Source organism: Apteryx rowi, unplaced genomic scaffold (genome assembly GCF_003343035.1).
Source record: "Apteryx rowi isolate R43461 unplaced genomic scaffold, aptRow1 scaffold_653, whole genome shotgun sequence".
Lineage (NCBI taxonomy): Eukaryota > Metazoa > Chordata > Aves > Apterygiformes > Apterygidae > Apteryx > Apteryx rowi.
This window is the reverse complement of record NW_020450931.1, coordinates 359,390-375,954: the sequence shown is the minus strand read 5'-3', so window position 1 is coordinate 375,954 and position 16,565 is coordinate 359,390. Positions and strand designations below refer to the sequence as shown.

The 16,565-nt window shown below is 51.1% G+C and overlaps 1 protein-coding gene and 2 non-coding genes across 3 annotated transcripts in view; 1 reads left to right on the top strand and 2 right to left on the bottom strand.

The window, feature by feature from the left end:
* VAC14 (Vac14, PIKFYVE complex component) overlaps positions 1–5,045 on the bottom strand; it is a 95,306-nt gene extending 90,261 nt beyond the window's left edge. The window contains exons 1-4 of the mRNA XM_026084897.1: positions 4,965–5,045; positions 3,381–3,487; positions 1,752–1,886; positions 1,256–1,408 (exon numbers count right to left, since the gene is read on the bottom strand). Of these exons, the coding sequence (XP_025940682.1) occupies positions 1,256–1,408; positions 1,752–1,886; positions 3,381–3,487; positions 4,965–4,966 (397 nt within the window). The 5' untranslated portion in view covers positions 4,967–5,045. The remainder of the gene's footprint in view (positions 1–1,255; positions 1,409–1,751; positions 1,887–3,380; positions 3,488–4,964) is intronic.
* TRNAG-GCC lies at positions 19–89 on the bottom strand. The gene has a single exon. It is a non-coding gene; the product is annotated as a tRNA-Gly (tRNA).
* An 8,767-nt stretch (positions 5,046–13,812) lies between the features above and the next one.
* On the top strand, positions 13,813–13,883 carry TRNAG-GCC. Its single transcript has one exon. It is a non-coding gene; the product is annotated as a tRNA-Gly (tRNA).
* The last annotated feature ends 2,682 nt before the right edge of the window (positions 13,884–16,565 follow it).

Below are 16,565 nucleotides of genomic sequence, written 5' to 3'. Positions count from 1 at the left end.
CAAAAAAAACTAAGCTCTTGCATTGGCCGGGAATCGAACCCGGGCCTCCCGCGTGGCAGGCGAGAATTCTACCACTGAACCACCAATGCTGCGCTGAGAGTTCTCCCCGCGCCAGCCACTCTGCTCAGAYGGGGTGCACACGCTGACACCGAGGTGGCTGGTTACAGCCTGCGTGGGCACACGCAGCCCCGGGCACCCCCTCCTTAGACCTGGCTGCCAGTTTACAAGAAAACCTTTCAGCCATTTAATTTGCCCCTGCTTGCTGCTTCTCACGAAAGGATTTTTCAAAAGCCATTTGCAGACGTGTTCCAGAGAAGCACTGGCCTGAACAAGCAGAGACACTGCAAAGGAAACTCCAGAAGAATAAAACAGGTTGGCCAGTGTGATTTAAATGTTACATGTATTTCATATGCTTGGGTAACACAGATGTGCCAGAAGCAGCATGCTACCATTTACTCATCCCGAAACAACAGCATCTGTCAAAGGGATGCTGGAATGCTGAAGCTGCTGCTGCCTCCAGGCGTCAGTCCACCAGGACCCTCTCAGTTTAGTTTCTTTTCATTTGAATACTCTTCCACTCCTCCCGTTGAGCTGGTCACCTTTTGCCTCTTCTGTTCTGCTAAAGCCTTTTGGAAATTTCAGGAGGACTGGGCGATACCTGCATGCAGGTCTTAGGAACATCATGAATTTGGAAAAGACCAAAAGGAAAAAAATCTTCTTCCTTCTGTTCTCCACCTCTCTGCAACACACACTTCCTATGTGCATTTGACCAGCTCTGACACTCTCCCAGGGCTGACGCATCTATCTGAGCTCTCCTTTGGTTGAGACTAGCTGCTCTCAAGCCAGCCGTTGCAGGACAGATGGGCTATTCTCTCCCTCTGTGCATTGGCTGTTACGTAGAAAGACCCTAAACATCTAACCATAAATTATTTTGGGGGGGTCGATTTAATGGCTAAGTCAAAGTGAAGTGTGGTGAAGAGCTGGGGGTGCTCACCAGAGAACGCAGCACTATAATACCACTTGGACTCCAGGCTGGATCAGCAACCCTGCTAGGCAGAAAGTCAGCACCAAACACGTTTCTGTCTCAATAGCAGATCATCTGTACAATAGGACTCCAAAGCTCAAAGCAAGTACAGTGGCCCCATGTGTCTGAGCTGCCCCAGGGAACCAAATCAACTCAAGGACTTCTCTTCCTTCCTCCCTTCCCTTGGCCCTCACCACACACCTCAGATGGCCCAGGCAAGCAGGGACTCACCACCAGAGACTGCCTCCGGCTTGGAGAGGGATTCCTCYGACGCGGGCTCTGCTGGCAGGGTCATTGACTGCTTTGCCTCATCCATGTCATCATCCTCTGGAATGACCAGCTTCATCAGACTCTGGTTGCACACGTTCGCCACCTCTTTGATATCTGAAGAGAGGCAGTGTAAGGAACATGCAGTCCTGCATATGGCTTGGTACCATATCTGGCCAGCCATGGAGAAGCCATTGCAACAAAACCAGGGCTGTCCCAGCCCAATTACTGCAACTCCCCTCAAGTCCAAGGGACAGTGGGGCTTTTAGCACCTAGGAGGGAAGACTCCTCCTGCTCCAGCAGTGCAGCTGCCCTTCTGCCTCTGTGTGTCACAAGGACAGGAGTCAGGGGCTTCCCTGCTGGTTGTGTAGCAGGAATGAGACGTGCTGCTGTTTGTAGGCTCAGATGTTAGAGCTTGTCCAATCCACACTGGAACAGCAGCTCAGAGTTACAAGGATACTTTTCTTGCGGTCATCATAAGAGAGGCATGGCAGGACAGCGGTCAGGATCCCCGAGGAGTAAGGCAACATCACCCGGCCGGCCAGCTGGATGAACTCCCTCATCCAGCACATAGCTGTCAGCTGGATCAGATCATCTGGAAGACACAGGCCAAGCAGATGTGAGGGAAAGGATAGCACTGCAAGCTATGCAAACTCAACATGGTAAGTACCATGTGAAACCAGAGGGCTGACTGGACTTTAGCAGCACTCTAAGCAAAGGGGCTCTTTTCCATCTCCCCTCCAGTCCCAGAGAAGCTAGACAAAACTTGAAGCCGCAGCGAGAGTAAGAGATTAAATGCAATCATTAGGTTTCAGAGTTAACCCAGTTCAATCCTTGAGAGCATTTTCCTCATTTATAAGTATTCTGTCATGCTCCCCATAGCATAAGGATATTTGCTCTGTCACCACTGTAACAGTTGTGTGTTTGGGTCAAGCATCACTCCTCACTCTTACAGCTGGGGGTTTATTCACCTCCTCAAGTCCTGACAAAGGGAGCATTTCACTATTGGACAGTCAAGGGTTATAAGGACCATTTTTAGGCTTAAGCAGCATGAATTCATTGGACACCAGTCTGAACAGGAGTAAGCAGCCTTGGTCTGAAATAAGTGATCCCACAGGAAACTCACTCCCATTCAACAAAGTTCAAGGAGCAATTTGAGCTCAATCAGCACAGCTCAGGACAAGACCTTTATCAGAAAATACCTGCACGTCAATCTGCAGCCCTAATCCTCCACCGCTGTCTACACAGCAGACTTGCAGCAGCCACAGTGCAGCATTAACACAAAGTGTCAGGCACACCATGCTTAACTGTCCCACAGATGCACCTGGTACCATCACAGGTTCTTTTTCAAAGCAAGCCTCTAAGGAGAYCTTTCCAGATGTCCTGGGTATTTGCAGATCCCATCCAGAGCTAGATGTTTTACTTTTAGGCACCATGGCATCAGYGAACTTAAGAGGATGCCAGTTCTGTATTTGAGATGCTGGGGATCAACAGTGCAAGAGCAGCAGTGTTGACCTTGGGACAGCTGCAGGAACAGCTCCAGAACATMGAGAAGGCAGATTTCCTACCAGAGAGCTGCTTGCCCCACCTCTCAGCAGAGTTTGTAAGCACAATGTCAAAGAGTCCTTTTTCTAGTAAAGATAGGAGGAACCTGGTGGGACAGAGGCGTTTGCTGCATCAGCAGAATTCCTGCAGGCAAAAAGCAGTGCTATGCAGCCTCGACAAACCAACAGCTGGATCCAAGCAGCCTCTGCTAAAGTGTTACCATCCGCCAGTCATAATCACGATTCTCTTCCCCTCAAACATACTGCGTACCTACACATGACAGGAATTACCAGAGCCCTGAAGGAAAGCTCCTTCTCACTGAAAAGCACTTCTTGTGATGCAGGACCCTGCAGAGGTCCAGCCACAAGCACGTCGACCTTAGAACAACACAGCGAATATTGGGATCTCCAGTGTCTTCTTCAGACACAAGGAAACTGCAAGTTAACAGCCCGTTAGACAAGTCTGGGCCTGAATCTACGTTTGGCTCCACCGCCACAGAGACAGAAGCTACAGCTCTCTGATAGCTTGGCTGCTGCATACTCACCAGAGGCCTGGCAGTGRATCACTAGGATATTGGCCATTTCTGCAAACTTCACGCTGGAGGGGTTCTTCTTGATCTCCTTGAGGAACTCTCCGAGAGCTACCTCACACCTGAAAAGAGGCAAAACAGCCGGTTAGCATTCCTCTACTATGAAAGAGGTTGCAGAGACCAGCCTCCTATGTGCATACGAAGAGAGGGCACTGGTGACCCATGACACGTACACATTCATTCTGCTGGAGAGGCTGGTGCTGCCCCTTCTTCCCCAGGCCCAGATCCTCACTGGAGAATGAAGCTTGTATCTGCACCTCAGTGCAATGCCCATCATTTTTGCTTTATTTTCACTGTGAAGGGGGTTTAGGTCAAGACACTGCTCTCGGGCTGGGAGCAGTGGTACACACTCCTCTGCCACGCCAGTTAGGGAATGCGGCCTCTACACAGGGCCAGGGCCAGGAAGAGTGAGGCAGATGGAGTGTCATCGTCCCCCTTTTGTCACAGCTCTCGAGTTACACAACAAGCTCACTCTGCCCAAAGCAGAGACCACAGATCCCACATGTGCACCAACAGCAAATGCAAGCCTTACCCAGATGCTAGCTGAGGGACAGATTTTGGAGCAAGGGCAAGAAATGGGTTAACTTTGCGCTACAGACCCTGGTGTATCCGCTCCATTTTTGGTTCATCCCATGCACACAACAGCAAGGGCAGAGGCAACGACTGCCAGGAGGCCCCTGCACTTTCCCACAACTCCCCAAAAGTACACACATGCTCTCTTGAGAACGAGTGCATGTGTTTGGGGTGGAGGGCACAGAGGGGAACAGAGCAGAGGTGGTGGTGGGGAACCGACAATCCCCGCTTTCAGCACTGCAGAACATGTTCCTAGACACGTGCGCACTGGAAAACAAAGAAGCAGGGAGGATTCAGTAGGGCCTGGCAGCAGCATAGACCTAACCCAATCTCTCCACTTATGCCCTGCAAAACAGGTCCAGTTACTCTGTCCCAGTGCACGGAGCCAAGGTGCTCTGATCTCACTGAGAACGCCCAGCCATTCCTGCGTTTCAAAACGCCTCCGAGTTTGGAAACCCAGCAATGGATCTGAACAGCAAGCTTGCAATTCTTGCTTCTCCTTTGCCACACCCAGGAGACTCTGATTTGGTGCTGTGCCTCACGGAGAGAGGCCCTCGTGCTCCAGGCCTGTTCACTGACTTGCCAGAGCTCATGTCCCACCCTAGAAGGGCACAGCAGCCTCTACAGCTCAGATACTGTGGGCAAGGGCTGGGAAAGTAGTGGGTGAACAGAGCCAAAACAGCCAGTTTGTGCCACAGCACCAGCAGACCATGACATGCCTCTGGCCACTCCAGCCAAAACAACCTGGGGAAGGGAGGCCCTTGACAAGGACACTTTGATCCACCAACCAAGCCAGCTTGATTGCTCTGCCTCCCACCGCACGTGGTTTTGCTACAGAGTTATAAACATGAATTGCAAACAAATGAAGAAAGTGACTGACAGCACTGCATCAGCCTGCGGCAGGGAAGCACATGCTAGCTCCAGAGCAAAATATAGACCTTGCACCTGACCTATCTCTGTACTCACATTTTCCGTATCTCTTTGCTGTTGTCTCCCAGGATCTGGAAGAGCCCATCAAGGATTTCTGGCAGGTAATCCAAGAGGTTAATGTCAGGCACAGACTCTAAGACGAGGATCTAACTCAGGGAAGGAATAAAGAATAGGATGGGTGAGTTTCAAAGGAGCTAACTAACACCACTAGCACAAATCTGGCACAGTACTGAGGAAAAGTGAGGCATTCAAAGTTGAGCTACAGGAGGAAAGAGGAGCATGGCTGCCTATGTGGGACTGGGAGCAAAGAAAAAGAAGATGGTATGGAGATGCCCATCTCAGAAGGATGCTGTCCTAGCATACAAGGCAAGTCTGTAGAATTGATGTATTTCCAATCATAGCTCTGCCTGGTCACTCTATAAAACAAAGCAGGGATCAGGAATGACTGCCAAGATGCATGCAGGCAGACCTGGAGTTGCAAACTGAATGGCTGAAAGAGAGAGTGCAGAGACACATGAGGTCCCATATCTCTCCCCAAACCCTGGTCTTTGTAGGAGCAGAAAGCTCTTGCCTTGCAGAGGAACAAGGAGGCAAATGGAGAGAGACATCTTGTCTCCTTGAGAACAGCATCACTCCATTGTGGCTGGGTTTGCAGCACTACCTTAATCTTTCAATCTGAAAGCAAATATCCAGGCATTGCCCTTGGGAGACTCTAACCTCTGGACCACAGCATACCTATTTATATAAGCAATGCTGAGACCGTATTTTGTTACCTTGATGTTCAAAGCCCTGAACCAGGCTGGCAGAAGTGCAATATGATGCACTCACAGCAACAGTGACATGATAGGGACTTGGTATTTTAAAGAAACAAGTGAAATGAAAAGTCTGCTGGAAAAAACAGCTCAAGCAAGTTCAGGTGCCTTTGTTCACACATCACTGCAAACATCTGCTGTACACCCAGACACAGGGTGCTGACAGGCCACAGCTGCTGGAGAGTTTGGGCAGGCAGACACACACGGCACCATGTAAACCTACCCAAGATATGATGAACTGACGGGCGTACTGGTTGTTGGAGTAAATCCTCTCGCGCAGCAGTGGGATAAAGCCTACTAGGTCAAACTGGTTACTTTCCGTCACGATGTCCTGCAGAACCCAAGCAGAGAGCGTCAGAAGGGACCCCCAGCACGTGGTACGCACCCAACAACCAGACAGTCATCCCCATCCTGCCTTTTTCAAGTCACGTGACAGCAAAAAGGTCACAAGCAGTTGACGCATGGGTCTGCCAGAGAGTAGCAAGGTCTCCAGGCTGTTGGTTCCTGGGAGAAAGAATCACGCGGTTTGCTCAGGCGATGAGACAGGAATATTCCCTCTGGCAGCGAGTAACACTGAGCTGTATCCACAGAGGAAGCCTTCTACTTGCAATGTGCCAGCCTGGCTGAACAGGAGGGCAGCAGCTTCTTTGATTCATGCATCATTGGCGTGTTGCACACATGACCAAACAACTTTGATGTAATCACACGTGTCAGTGGTTGGAGAGTCCCCTGGACTTCCGTCAAAGCTCCTCCCACACGCTTGGTGGATTTTGCTGCACAGCTAAGTCACTCACTCCAGATCTGCGAAGTAGATTCCCTGCTCTGCAGAGGGTCTCCCAGCAGGAAGGTTTGCAGCAGGCTATGTGGAGACCGTGTTAACAGCTCTGCTAACAAGGACTGGGGTAGGATCTGGCAGAGAGCCATTTACCTCCAAGGAACAGAAAAGGAACTGGGAGGTCTGCGCAAGCAAAAACTCATGACAGACAGAACAGGAACTAGAACTGAAGGAACCACCAGAAGCAGCAGCTCTGCTCTTCACAGAGCAGCTCAGCTCACTTCTCTTGGTTACTCTTTTAGGCAAGGGATAGGGGAACAAAAGCGGAGAGGACAAAAAGAGGCAAAAACTGCAAAAGAGGCAGTTTTGATGCCTGGGATGGGGACCCAACTCTGCTCAGGTGGAAACCTTGCTTCCCCAGAGACCTGGCGCCTAAGAACTAAACACACACATTGCATTGCAAGCCCCTCAAACCAGCTGCCTGAGATTGCCACCAAACTCTCTTAGCCCTCAAACTCAACCCAGAGAGGCTAAGGCCAGTGAGAGAAAGAAACATTTTGACAGTAGCCAGAGGACCAAGCTGGGATGCTCTTAGCAGCTGCAGCCTCAGAGGACTGACATGTCCCAAGAACCTTGCCACAACACATGCATCAGGGAGCGTGCAGCTCTGAGGCACATGCGGACATGGGTGCAGGCTGCGTGTCCATGCCCACGCCTCAGTGCCAACAGTGCCCAACCCTGCAGAGCGTCATGGCCTGTACCAAGGGTTCTCAGCTGCAGGCGGACAAATACCTTGAGAAGTCGATCCAGGAGCTCAGAGCCACTTTTGACATTTGGATCAGGATCAGCAGCCAGCTATGAACAACAGAAACAAGAGCCATTACAAGAGCAGGTCCCAGGCCTTTTCCCAGGGGTGAGTTCATCTCTGCAGCTGAGCTTCTAGCAGGCTCATGGGACTGTTGCTCTAGGTTGGCATTACAGGGATGGAAACAAAGAGAAGTCCCTTCATCTCCAACTCCTAGTTAGCCTCCAAGACACTCCCCAGAGAGACTTCCTAAGGGGGAATGAAGTGCTTWTCACCTTCCCAGGCTGGGCAGGTTTTCACGTGCCAGCAGCCACATTCTCAGTTGACAGAGAAACAAGTTTCCAGGGACAGGCTGCAGACAGGCACATGCAGACATGGTTCTGACCCTATAGACCCAAAAAGGCTGTAGTGCTGCAGAGACACCTGGGCTGCGGCAGTTCTGTCAGCCTAATTTCCTAGAGCCACTGAATAAGGAGCAGAAAAACACATCTTGGAGGTAAGGATGGATAAAAAGGTATCTTACAGTGAACGCTAGCATCCACAACACCAACAGCCAGTGTGCTGTTGAGGAAACCATTCATGCGGTCCTTCAGATTTACCTGGATCAAAGCAAACCAGTGTGCTTGAAAAGTAAATCTTGGCTAATTTGGTTCATTTGATTCAGAGAAGAAGAGGACTACTGAGCTAGCCTTAGTACTCTAGTGTAGTAAAGGAAAAACAAGGTGGTGGAGAGAAAGCTTCTTACCTTGCTGAGGCCATCAAAGAGCACATTGAAATGTGGGAGGACAGAGCCCCTGGCCACCTTGACAATGTTATAGAGGGCCTCGCAAGCATAGTACCGCAACCGACTATCAGCATCATTGAAACACGTCAGCACCGGCTCAATCAGCTCCTTCAGGTAGAGCCCAGAGTCCTGATGGGACAGAACAAGACTGGTTAGTTTAGGACAACGTCACAGGGAGACAGTAGAGATGGCACTGCCACAGTATGTGCCCTGGAACAGAGCATGCTGCAAAAATTCAGGTCCATGATGGCTTAGCACACCTATGCTGGACAGACTTGGCCCAATATCACTGCAGTTTTGACTCACTCTGAACCACAAAGGCATCTAATTTTGGAGGATGCCAGGCAGGCACAGGCTTCTTGCCTGAAGTCTCAGATTCAGGAAAGTACTAGTGCATTTTCTGGACTGAGAACACACCTCATCTTAGCTCCTCAGTAAGGCCATCAGCATTATTTACACTGGATTTGACTTACATGCTTGAGAAAGACATAAAAATGTCCTACTTCAGGACAATAACTAACTACACGGAAAAAGTGTCCCTGTGGCACACTGCCTGCATCAGGGGAGATTGCATGACTGATGTCCAAGAGGAGATGCGGCCAAGTTTATACCAAGAGTAGGCCGAAACCAAGCAAGCGCCTCTGTTCTAATTCAAGCCTGCTACAGAACTGGATCCCAGGTTATTACGCCTTCATACCTAATTCACTGGTATCATGTGCTCTGATTTTATTATTCAGGTATGGTGGCAGTCTTTTGAGCAAGTAGAGAAACGTTTCAAGTAATTACTCCAACTGCATGTGACTGATTTTGATTCCCAGAGACGTGCACGTCTGTGGAGCTGTATCATCTATTTCAGCCACCCACTCCAAGCACCTTTCAAAGCAAGAGGGGCTTTCTTCCACCACAAGCCGTTCATCTATGCTGGAGATAAGCCCACAAAGAAATCTAGCCYTACCTCCCTCTCCCCTCCAAGCCAGAATGGAGGCAGATTCCCAGCAAAGCCAGTCGTCACCAGCAGTCAGTCATCAGCCAGGATTTATGTTACCTGCCTATACTCAGGCCAGCTGGTTTCTGTGTAAACCCGCTGAGGTTTTTACGGCCAGAGAGAACATCCCAGACACCAAATAGCAAAGACCAAGTCTAGTCCCACCTCAGTTAAGCAAAGCAGCACACCTCCCAGCAGCTGGAGCTGCACATGTCAGAGCAAAGAAGCCCTTGGTCTGTAGGGCTATTCTTTGTAAAACTAGGAGCTGGGCAGCATGAAGGAGGTGGTCATACATGTTTCACGAAAAGGGAGAAAAACAGCAGTCCCCAAAGTGCCTTTCTGCCTTATTGACTCCAGAAACACCAACTCAGCCAAGGCTCAAACTACTGGAAAACATGCAGTTTCAGTGCGTGCAGCTGCTTAAGGACAGGGAGCCACAAGAGCTCAAGAAATTAAGCTAAATACATTCTGTATGATGAAGTTTGTCCTCTGGCACCATAAAAGAGCCACACTAGGCAGAACTTGACTCTGCCCACAAGTAAACATATTCACTAAGCAGCCCTCCCTCCTCCCCAAAAGACTTTTGTTTAAGGATTTGCCAGCAAAACAGGAGTTTCAGACAAACACACAGGTGGAGGCCGGAGGTTGCCTTGTTTTGAAGTTAACAAAACCTACTTTGGGGAAACAGTCAGCATTTACTAAGCGTCTAGCAAAAGAATCACTACAAAAATCAGCAATGCCCAGACTACCAGATTAAAGAGTTCAACTCAACATTTTTTATCAATGTTCTTCAAGGCCACCAAAAGCAACTCCTCCGTCCCTTGGAGCCAGCTGTGTTGGCAGCTCTTGCAGCGCTGACTACCCTGTCCCAGTGCTGTGCTGTGCGGGAGGTGAAGGTTACACTTTCAGTTTGCACCTTTCAGGCCTTTTTGGGGTGAAGGCAGAACATAGCATTGCTGGTGCAGGAAAGCAGTGTTTTGTGATGAGTCTCAGCAGTGAGAAYGGCAGAGCTTAACAAGAGGATGAAGATGAGAACATTGCTCAGAAGCACAGTGTTATCCAATTAAAGGCAGTTAATGTAAGGCCTCAAAGTATCCATTTCAACCAATCATGATTCTCTTTAGAAAGGAATTAAATTAAAATCTACCTCAGCTCTTCCAACAGGGACAATCTGCTCTTCCCAAGCTCTGTGCTTTCTTTGACATATATCCTACTTCATACCAAAATGACTTCTACCCTTGCAAGCACTTTTGAAAATCAACCACGTGGTTTAATTCAAAAGCCTGATGGAGCTCTTCACCTGCAGAATCCACACTGCCCTCAACAGGGATCTGGATGCTCTGGTCTAGCCCTTGAGGCAACTTATGGAGCTTGCTCTTTTTAATGAGAGGAAAAATATAGAGGAAGCCCTTAATTGGGATGGAAATCAGTCAGCTTCCCTCTACTTGTGAGGGGTACAAAGGGCACCTGTACAATGCCTCCACAACTGGGCTGAGTGATCCATGCATTCAGCAAGTCCGATAGTTCTGCAAGTCTTTCCTGTTACGTCCAAAAGAAAGTCGTTAGCTGAGGCTAACGCAGCCTTCCATGTTACCCCGAGTGCTTGCTTAGTCTGACTAAGACTCTGGCACAACTTGGCCCATACCTTAACCACGCTTCCCAAAAGTCCAGTCTGTGCTGCAGGAGTCTACCGAGCTGTGAGCAGCAAAAAGCAGGCTCTGCCTCTTGCCAAATTTTCTAATACAAATTAATATCCTACTTCTACCACCTTGTGTCCAGGCACTGCCAAAACCAGCCGCACATGTGCAATGGGAGACTATGTCAGAGCAGTCCTCAGCAGACAAACATATTTGTCTTTTACGCTTCCAAAGAGATTTAAAACAGGAGCAGAAGTTAAACAGGAGGTTATCTGAGGTTAAACAGGAACAGACCTCAGCTGAAACATGTTGAGTCTAGTCCTGTTTTCAGCTTGGCGCCAATATCCACTCAAAACATAGCTGTTGGACAGAGGATAAACGGATGCACTTAGACCATTTCTGTGCAGCTGCCAAGATGTGGCCCAGGCTAGGACACAACCCTGTGCTGAAAGGACATGGCTGGAGCCATTGGGGAAGCTTTCACACACCCTCGTCACATGATGCAGCACAAGATGCAACTCTCACATGTGGAAGGAAGGGAGTCAAGGGGCCTTGGAGCAGCCAGCGCGTCTCCTCCAGCAGGCTGGCCCAGAAGGAGCAGCCGTTCTGCCACTACAACACGTGCGAACCAAAAATGSCCACGCCTACCTTGCCCAGGGCGATGGAGCACGCAGCCAGGCCAATGAGCCCCCCTTTCCGGCTGTGAGGGTGCTGGGAAAGCGCAAACTCCTGCGACAGGATCTGGATCACATGTTTGATCTGGGACGTGTTGTTCTGAGCCACAAACTCTCGCACCAGCCTGGGGAGGAAGAGAAAAGCAAAAGGCAACTTTAGATTCTATCTGATGCAAATACCTGGGCCTGAAAGCCTAGTTCAGCGAGCTAGATCGCCTYGTGGGTCAGCTCCCTGCTTCCCTCATCCAGGAAAATTCCCTGTGGCTGTCTGTAACAGGGATTTTGAGCTTTGGCTGTGACAAACATCAAAGCACAAACTGATACCAGCACAGGTAACATTCAAGCAACCCACAAATTAAACTTTCCTGTGCCAAGGCAGAGCTCTCCTCACCTACCCTCTCAAGTTTAGCAGCAGCTACCCATCCATGTGCTGCCCCAGACCTCCGGAAAGAGTGCAGGGAGGGGGCTGTGCCCACAGTGGCAGCCACATTCGCAGCTTGTGAACCTGCAGCCAAAAAACTAGAGTCCTGAGTTAGCTCGGTACGGGCGCTTGAGGGCCACCTCACCAAGGCTTCACGCCTGCAGCAGCACTTTCAAAGGGGGATGTGAAACCAGGCCTGAGCCAGAAGTAGGATTTCTTCCCTTYGCAAGGGACAGAGAGGCCAGAGAAGAAGTCACTATGTCCTCAGATAAACACTCCCTCCAACAGGGCCGTGCGTAATGCCTCAGATCCACGCTGCTGCCGGGGGAACTATCGTGTGCCCCCCTGCCCAAGCCCCATCCAGAAAAACRACAGCATCCTCTGCTCAGCGAGACCACGTCAACAGAGCCGCTTCACGGGAGCATGATGATTTAGCGTGACAATAGCAAACCAAGACAACTGCTTCATTTGGATGAGATCTGCACATGCTCCACTTGCCAGGCACTCCCCAGGGCAAGTGGGAGGCGGTGTCCAACTGGGTGTGTAATCACACCGACACCAGCATTTTGCACACAACAGCCCGTACGTGGAGGTTAACCACACTTGCATGGAAGTGACCCYGGAGCCCAGTCAGGGCTGCTCAGGGCACGGAGAAAACCGGTGCTGCCCAGGGCAGTGAATGGGCGAGGACAGAGGATCCGCAGTGCCCACACTAACGGGCCCCATCTCCAGCCTGCACCTGGGCAGCTCTGGTAGCAGCTCCTGCTGCCCTCAGGTCTCCTCCTCACTCTGGAGATAGCAGGAGAGATGAGCCCTTCTCTCCAGGGCTTCTGGAAAGGAAGAGCTGCAGAGGATGGGGACAGAGGTAGGGAGCTGCAGAGGAGAACAGGGAGTCCACAGGTCACAAGAGGGTGGTGAATGCCCTGGCTGAAGAATTTAGCTTAAGGAGAAACCTACAGTGTCTTCAGTGTTGGAACCCTTCATTTTAGGAGGGTCCCAGACTAACCAGGTTTGACCCCAACCTTCCCTTCTCAACCTGTTCACCCACCTGCACCCTGAAGGGCGCCACTAACACAGTGATGTCCACACCAAGGCCTTCAACTTTCCTGCCAGCATGCTGTCCCGTGTGGTAGAACAGGCCAGTCTGCCACATGGTTACGCCAGCAAGTGTCCCTTGTCCAGGAGAAGCTGCATCTGCATTATCAGCTGCATCAACAAGTCCTCAATCTCATGCAAAGCCGAGGACAAAGCTGTTAAAGCACAAGYACCTTGCGAGGGGCAGCAGTGGCTAGCTTGCTCCCTGCAACTGCTGCAAACCCAAAAGCACTTAGAGGGAATGGGAAAGGCTCTGCTCAATCCAGACAYGTGCTGCCCTGTGGGTTACAAGGGCCATTCTCCCCGACCCAGCACCAGAAGGCAGCAAAGCATTGCTCGGCACCCGCTGGGAGCACCGGTGGTGCAGGGGCAAAATTCCTGCCCACCAGTCAGGATGCCTGCGTTTGACACCTGCCCAAAGCAAAGGAAAGATTTTGGACCATTCCAGCTGGCCACCCACTGCTTCAGCTGACATTTCACTTGACTTTTTTAATATACTATTACAAAAGAGACCAAGATTTTTAGATTTGGTTCCAGTCACAGGCAGCACCGTTCCTAACAATAAGCAAGCAAGATTACCACACGCAGTGCCTGCTCCACCTCAGAAACTTGCAGCTCATTGCCCAGACGCATTTAATGCTTCAGCCACATTTAAATCCGATCTGAAACCCCGAGAGCTCAGGCAAAGCCACTCCAGGCTATGCAGCTACTGAAACGTCCCAGGTTGCCTGCCCTCTCCTTCACTTCAGCCAAGGCTTGCCCTGCTCCCCACAGCTTCTCCCTGCTCCTCGCACTCGATGCAGCCACATCAGACCCACYGGCTGCTTTGAGAGACTGAGGGAGACGCTCCAGTGCAGGAGCTGAGGCAGCTGTGCACGCAAACATCCACAGCTGCAGCATTGGTGGTTCAGTGGTAGAATTCTCGCCTGCCACGCGGGAGGCCCGGGTTCGATTCCCGGCCAATGCAAGAGCATAATTTTTTCCTTTTTTTGGGCCTCTGTACAAGAAGCATGCACACAAGTCATAAAAACTTAGCCTAAATAGGGATTACGTTAATCCTTGATGAAGGCACAAAAGCTTCTAACATCTAACTCTATAAATTTCTTGCTTTGACAATACACTTAATTCAGGCAATTCTGACACGTGGTATTTCACCTGGCAGCACTCTTAAATTCACAGACACTCCTCATGCATTAAAACCTGCACTGCTAAGCCTAGGCCCAGCCACACAGAGCCAGAAGGGTGCAGAGACACTAGAAAATATTGCACTGTCCTTTCCTAGATGGGCATCTTAAATGGGCACCCCGCAGGATTAACACTAGCTCTGTTCTCACCCTGCTTTGAGCAAAGCAGCTGCCTTCTTTCTCCTTCAGGGTATCACAAAGTTCCCCCTCACACATCCCCACCCAGAAGTTGAGTTTTACAACAGCCACAGACTGAACCACTCTCATGATCTGCTGTTTTAGGGCAAACAGCTTTGATTTCCAGTCCTGCCCCGACATCAGGCTCTAGCAGGAAGAACGCCCGCTGAGCTCCAGCAGCACAGACCACCAAGGCAATCCTTTCACAATCTGGAGTTAATGAACACAGTATTTTCATTTCTTTGAACAGGAACAACTTTACAAACCTCCCTCATAGTTTAAAGGGTGAGGGAAGACTTAACCAGGAAGGCAAAAAGTACCCAACAGCAATGTCAGAGGACTGGGAAGGTACCTTAGCTAAGCAGGAGCAAATCCCCCCCTCACTCGATGCAGTAGACATGGGAGCAACATTTATGGGGCTGCTCTGTGACTGGTTTAAGCTGATCTAAACCTATGCAGCTGTAGAAAGAGTTGGTCCTTGTCTTCCTCCTCCTCATACCCTTCTCAGATTGGGTTTTCAGCCGGATCAGCTGAACTGGCTGGGCCCAAAGGACAGGACAGAGCACCACCACAAAACAGTAAGTACCAGTGAAGAGGCAGCAGGAGGCAGGACTAGGACTATACACAGCAACATAGATTTTGGTTGGCTTAAGCCCATCATAAAACCATCACCCTGGGGCAAAACAAGTCAGAATAGAGCTGCTTGGATAAGATTAGTACAGCGGTATTCAGAAGGGGCAATTACTGAAGTATCCCTGGGGCCTGAATTGCAAGGGCAGTGCAGCACATTTATCACAACACATCCTTAAGGAACTATTCCTGTGTGGGAAGGAGAAAAACAGGAGAAACTAAACACATGGAAACAGAACAAGGGGCTGAAGGTGATAGATTAGTACCTGAGCAAATGCTCACCCCATCCTCAAGGGCCATTTTTCTCTGCTGCCCCGATTCACCCTCCAGTGAGACACACTCTACATTAGAGGCACACCGATTACACCTTGCATCTCTCCCGCATTTCCCACCAAAGTCTCTGTAAAGCTGCTCTGTCACCATCTCAATCACTTTGCCAGGYGGAGGCTGCTACGAGGAGTTGGCCTTTCTCCTCACAGCTCTCTTGATAGCTGCATCTCCCATGGGAAGTTCAGCCACAGGTTCAGATCGTCGTTCCAGCCCTGCATTAGGCTGTCCCTAGAGGAGATGTTTTAGATCTCCTAGATGCACCAAGCTCTCAGGCGTAGCCTGAAAGGGACACAGTACTTCACAGGCAAAGTCACAGACCAAAACGGCACAGGGCACCCAGCCTACCGCAGTGAGAACTGAAGCTGTAAGACCAGTGGGGAATGCATATAGACAACACTAGAGGGGGCAAAGCAATGCCAGCAGACTCCTGCAGACCTTGCCTACCAGGCTTTGAAAGGAAGGCCTAAGCGAGATCAAAACACAGATGACACAGGAAGAACTGAAGGAAATACCCAAAGGCCAGAGGTGACAGAGGGAGCTTTCCACTTCTGCAGCTGGGAATGAACGCAGGATGTGGTCAGGCCGGCTCAAGCAGACCCTAGACCGCAGGGTAGGGATTAGATCTCACTGTCCTGTAAGCGGAGTGATGAAACAAGTACATCCACCGGTCAGTCGCAGTAACGTGGCTCTGTGCGCTGACAAGAGAAGGGCTCTGCACGGGCACCGCTGCTCCAGCACCAACCCACTTTCCCCCGCCTAGGCTCCTGCCTGCAGCGCTGCGAGACGCCAGTGCGCCCCAGTCATCGTCTGGGGCTGGGGCAGGCGCCGAGCTGGCTACCCGCTACCTGCGAGCGCCTCGACACGTAGCAGAAGAGCAAACTCCGCGTTCCTGAAGCTTTGACACGTTTCTAAAGTTACGCTGCTCGCGCGTTGCTTCCACGCAGCGCTTTAGCTGCGTTGTGCAACGCAGCGAGGGACCCGCTGTCGGAAAAGGCCTTTTGCAACGGGTTCCCCGAAAAGCCTCCTTTCCCCGGGCCGTGCTCCCCAAAGCRGCGCGGCCCCGCTCGCACCCCGCAACCCGCGGGCTCGCAGAGAAACTTCACGAAGCGCCGGCGCGGCGATGCGGAGGCACCGCGCAGCTTCGGGGCAGAGCCCTTGCCACCCGGCCGCCGCCACCACCACCCCCAGCGGCCCCCGGAGCTGCGGCCCCGTGTCCCCCGAGCCCGCCCGGGCCCAGGCTGGCCGCAGAGCTGCCCCCGAGCCCCGGGCCCCCCTCGACCCCCGGGGCCTCCCGTTTCCCCCCGGGCCCCCCAGCTCCTGCCGGAGCC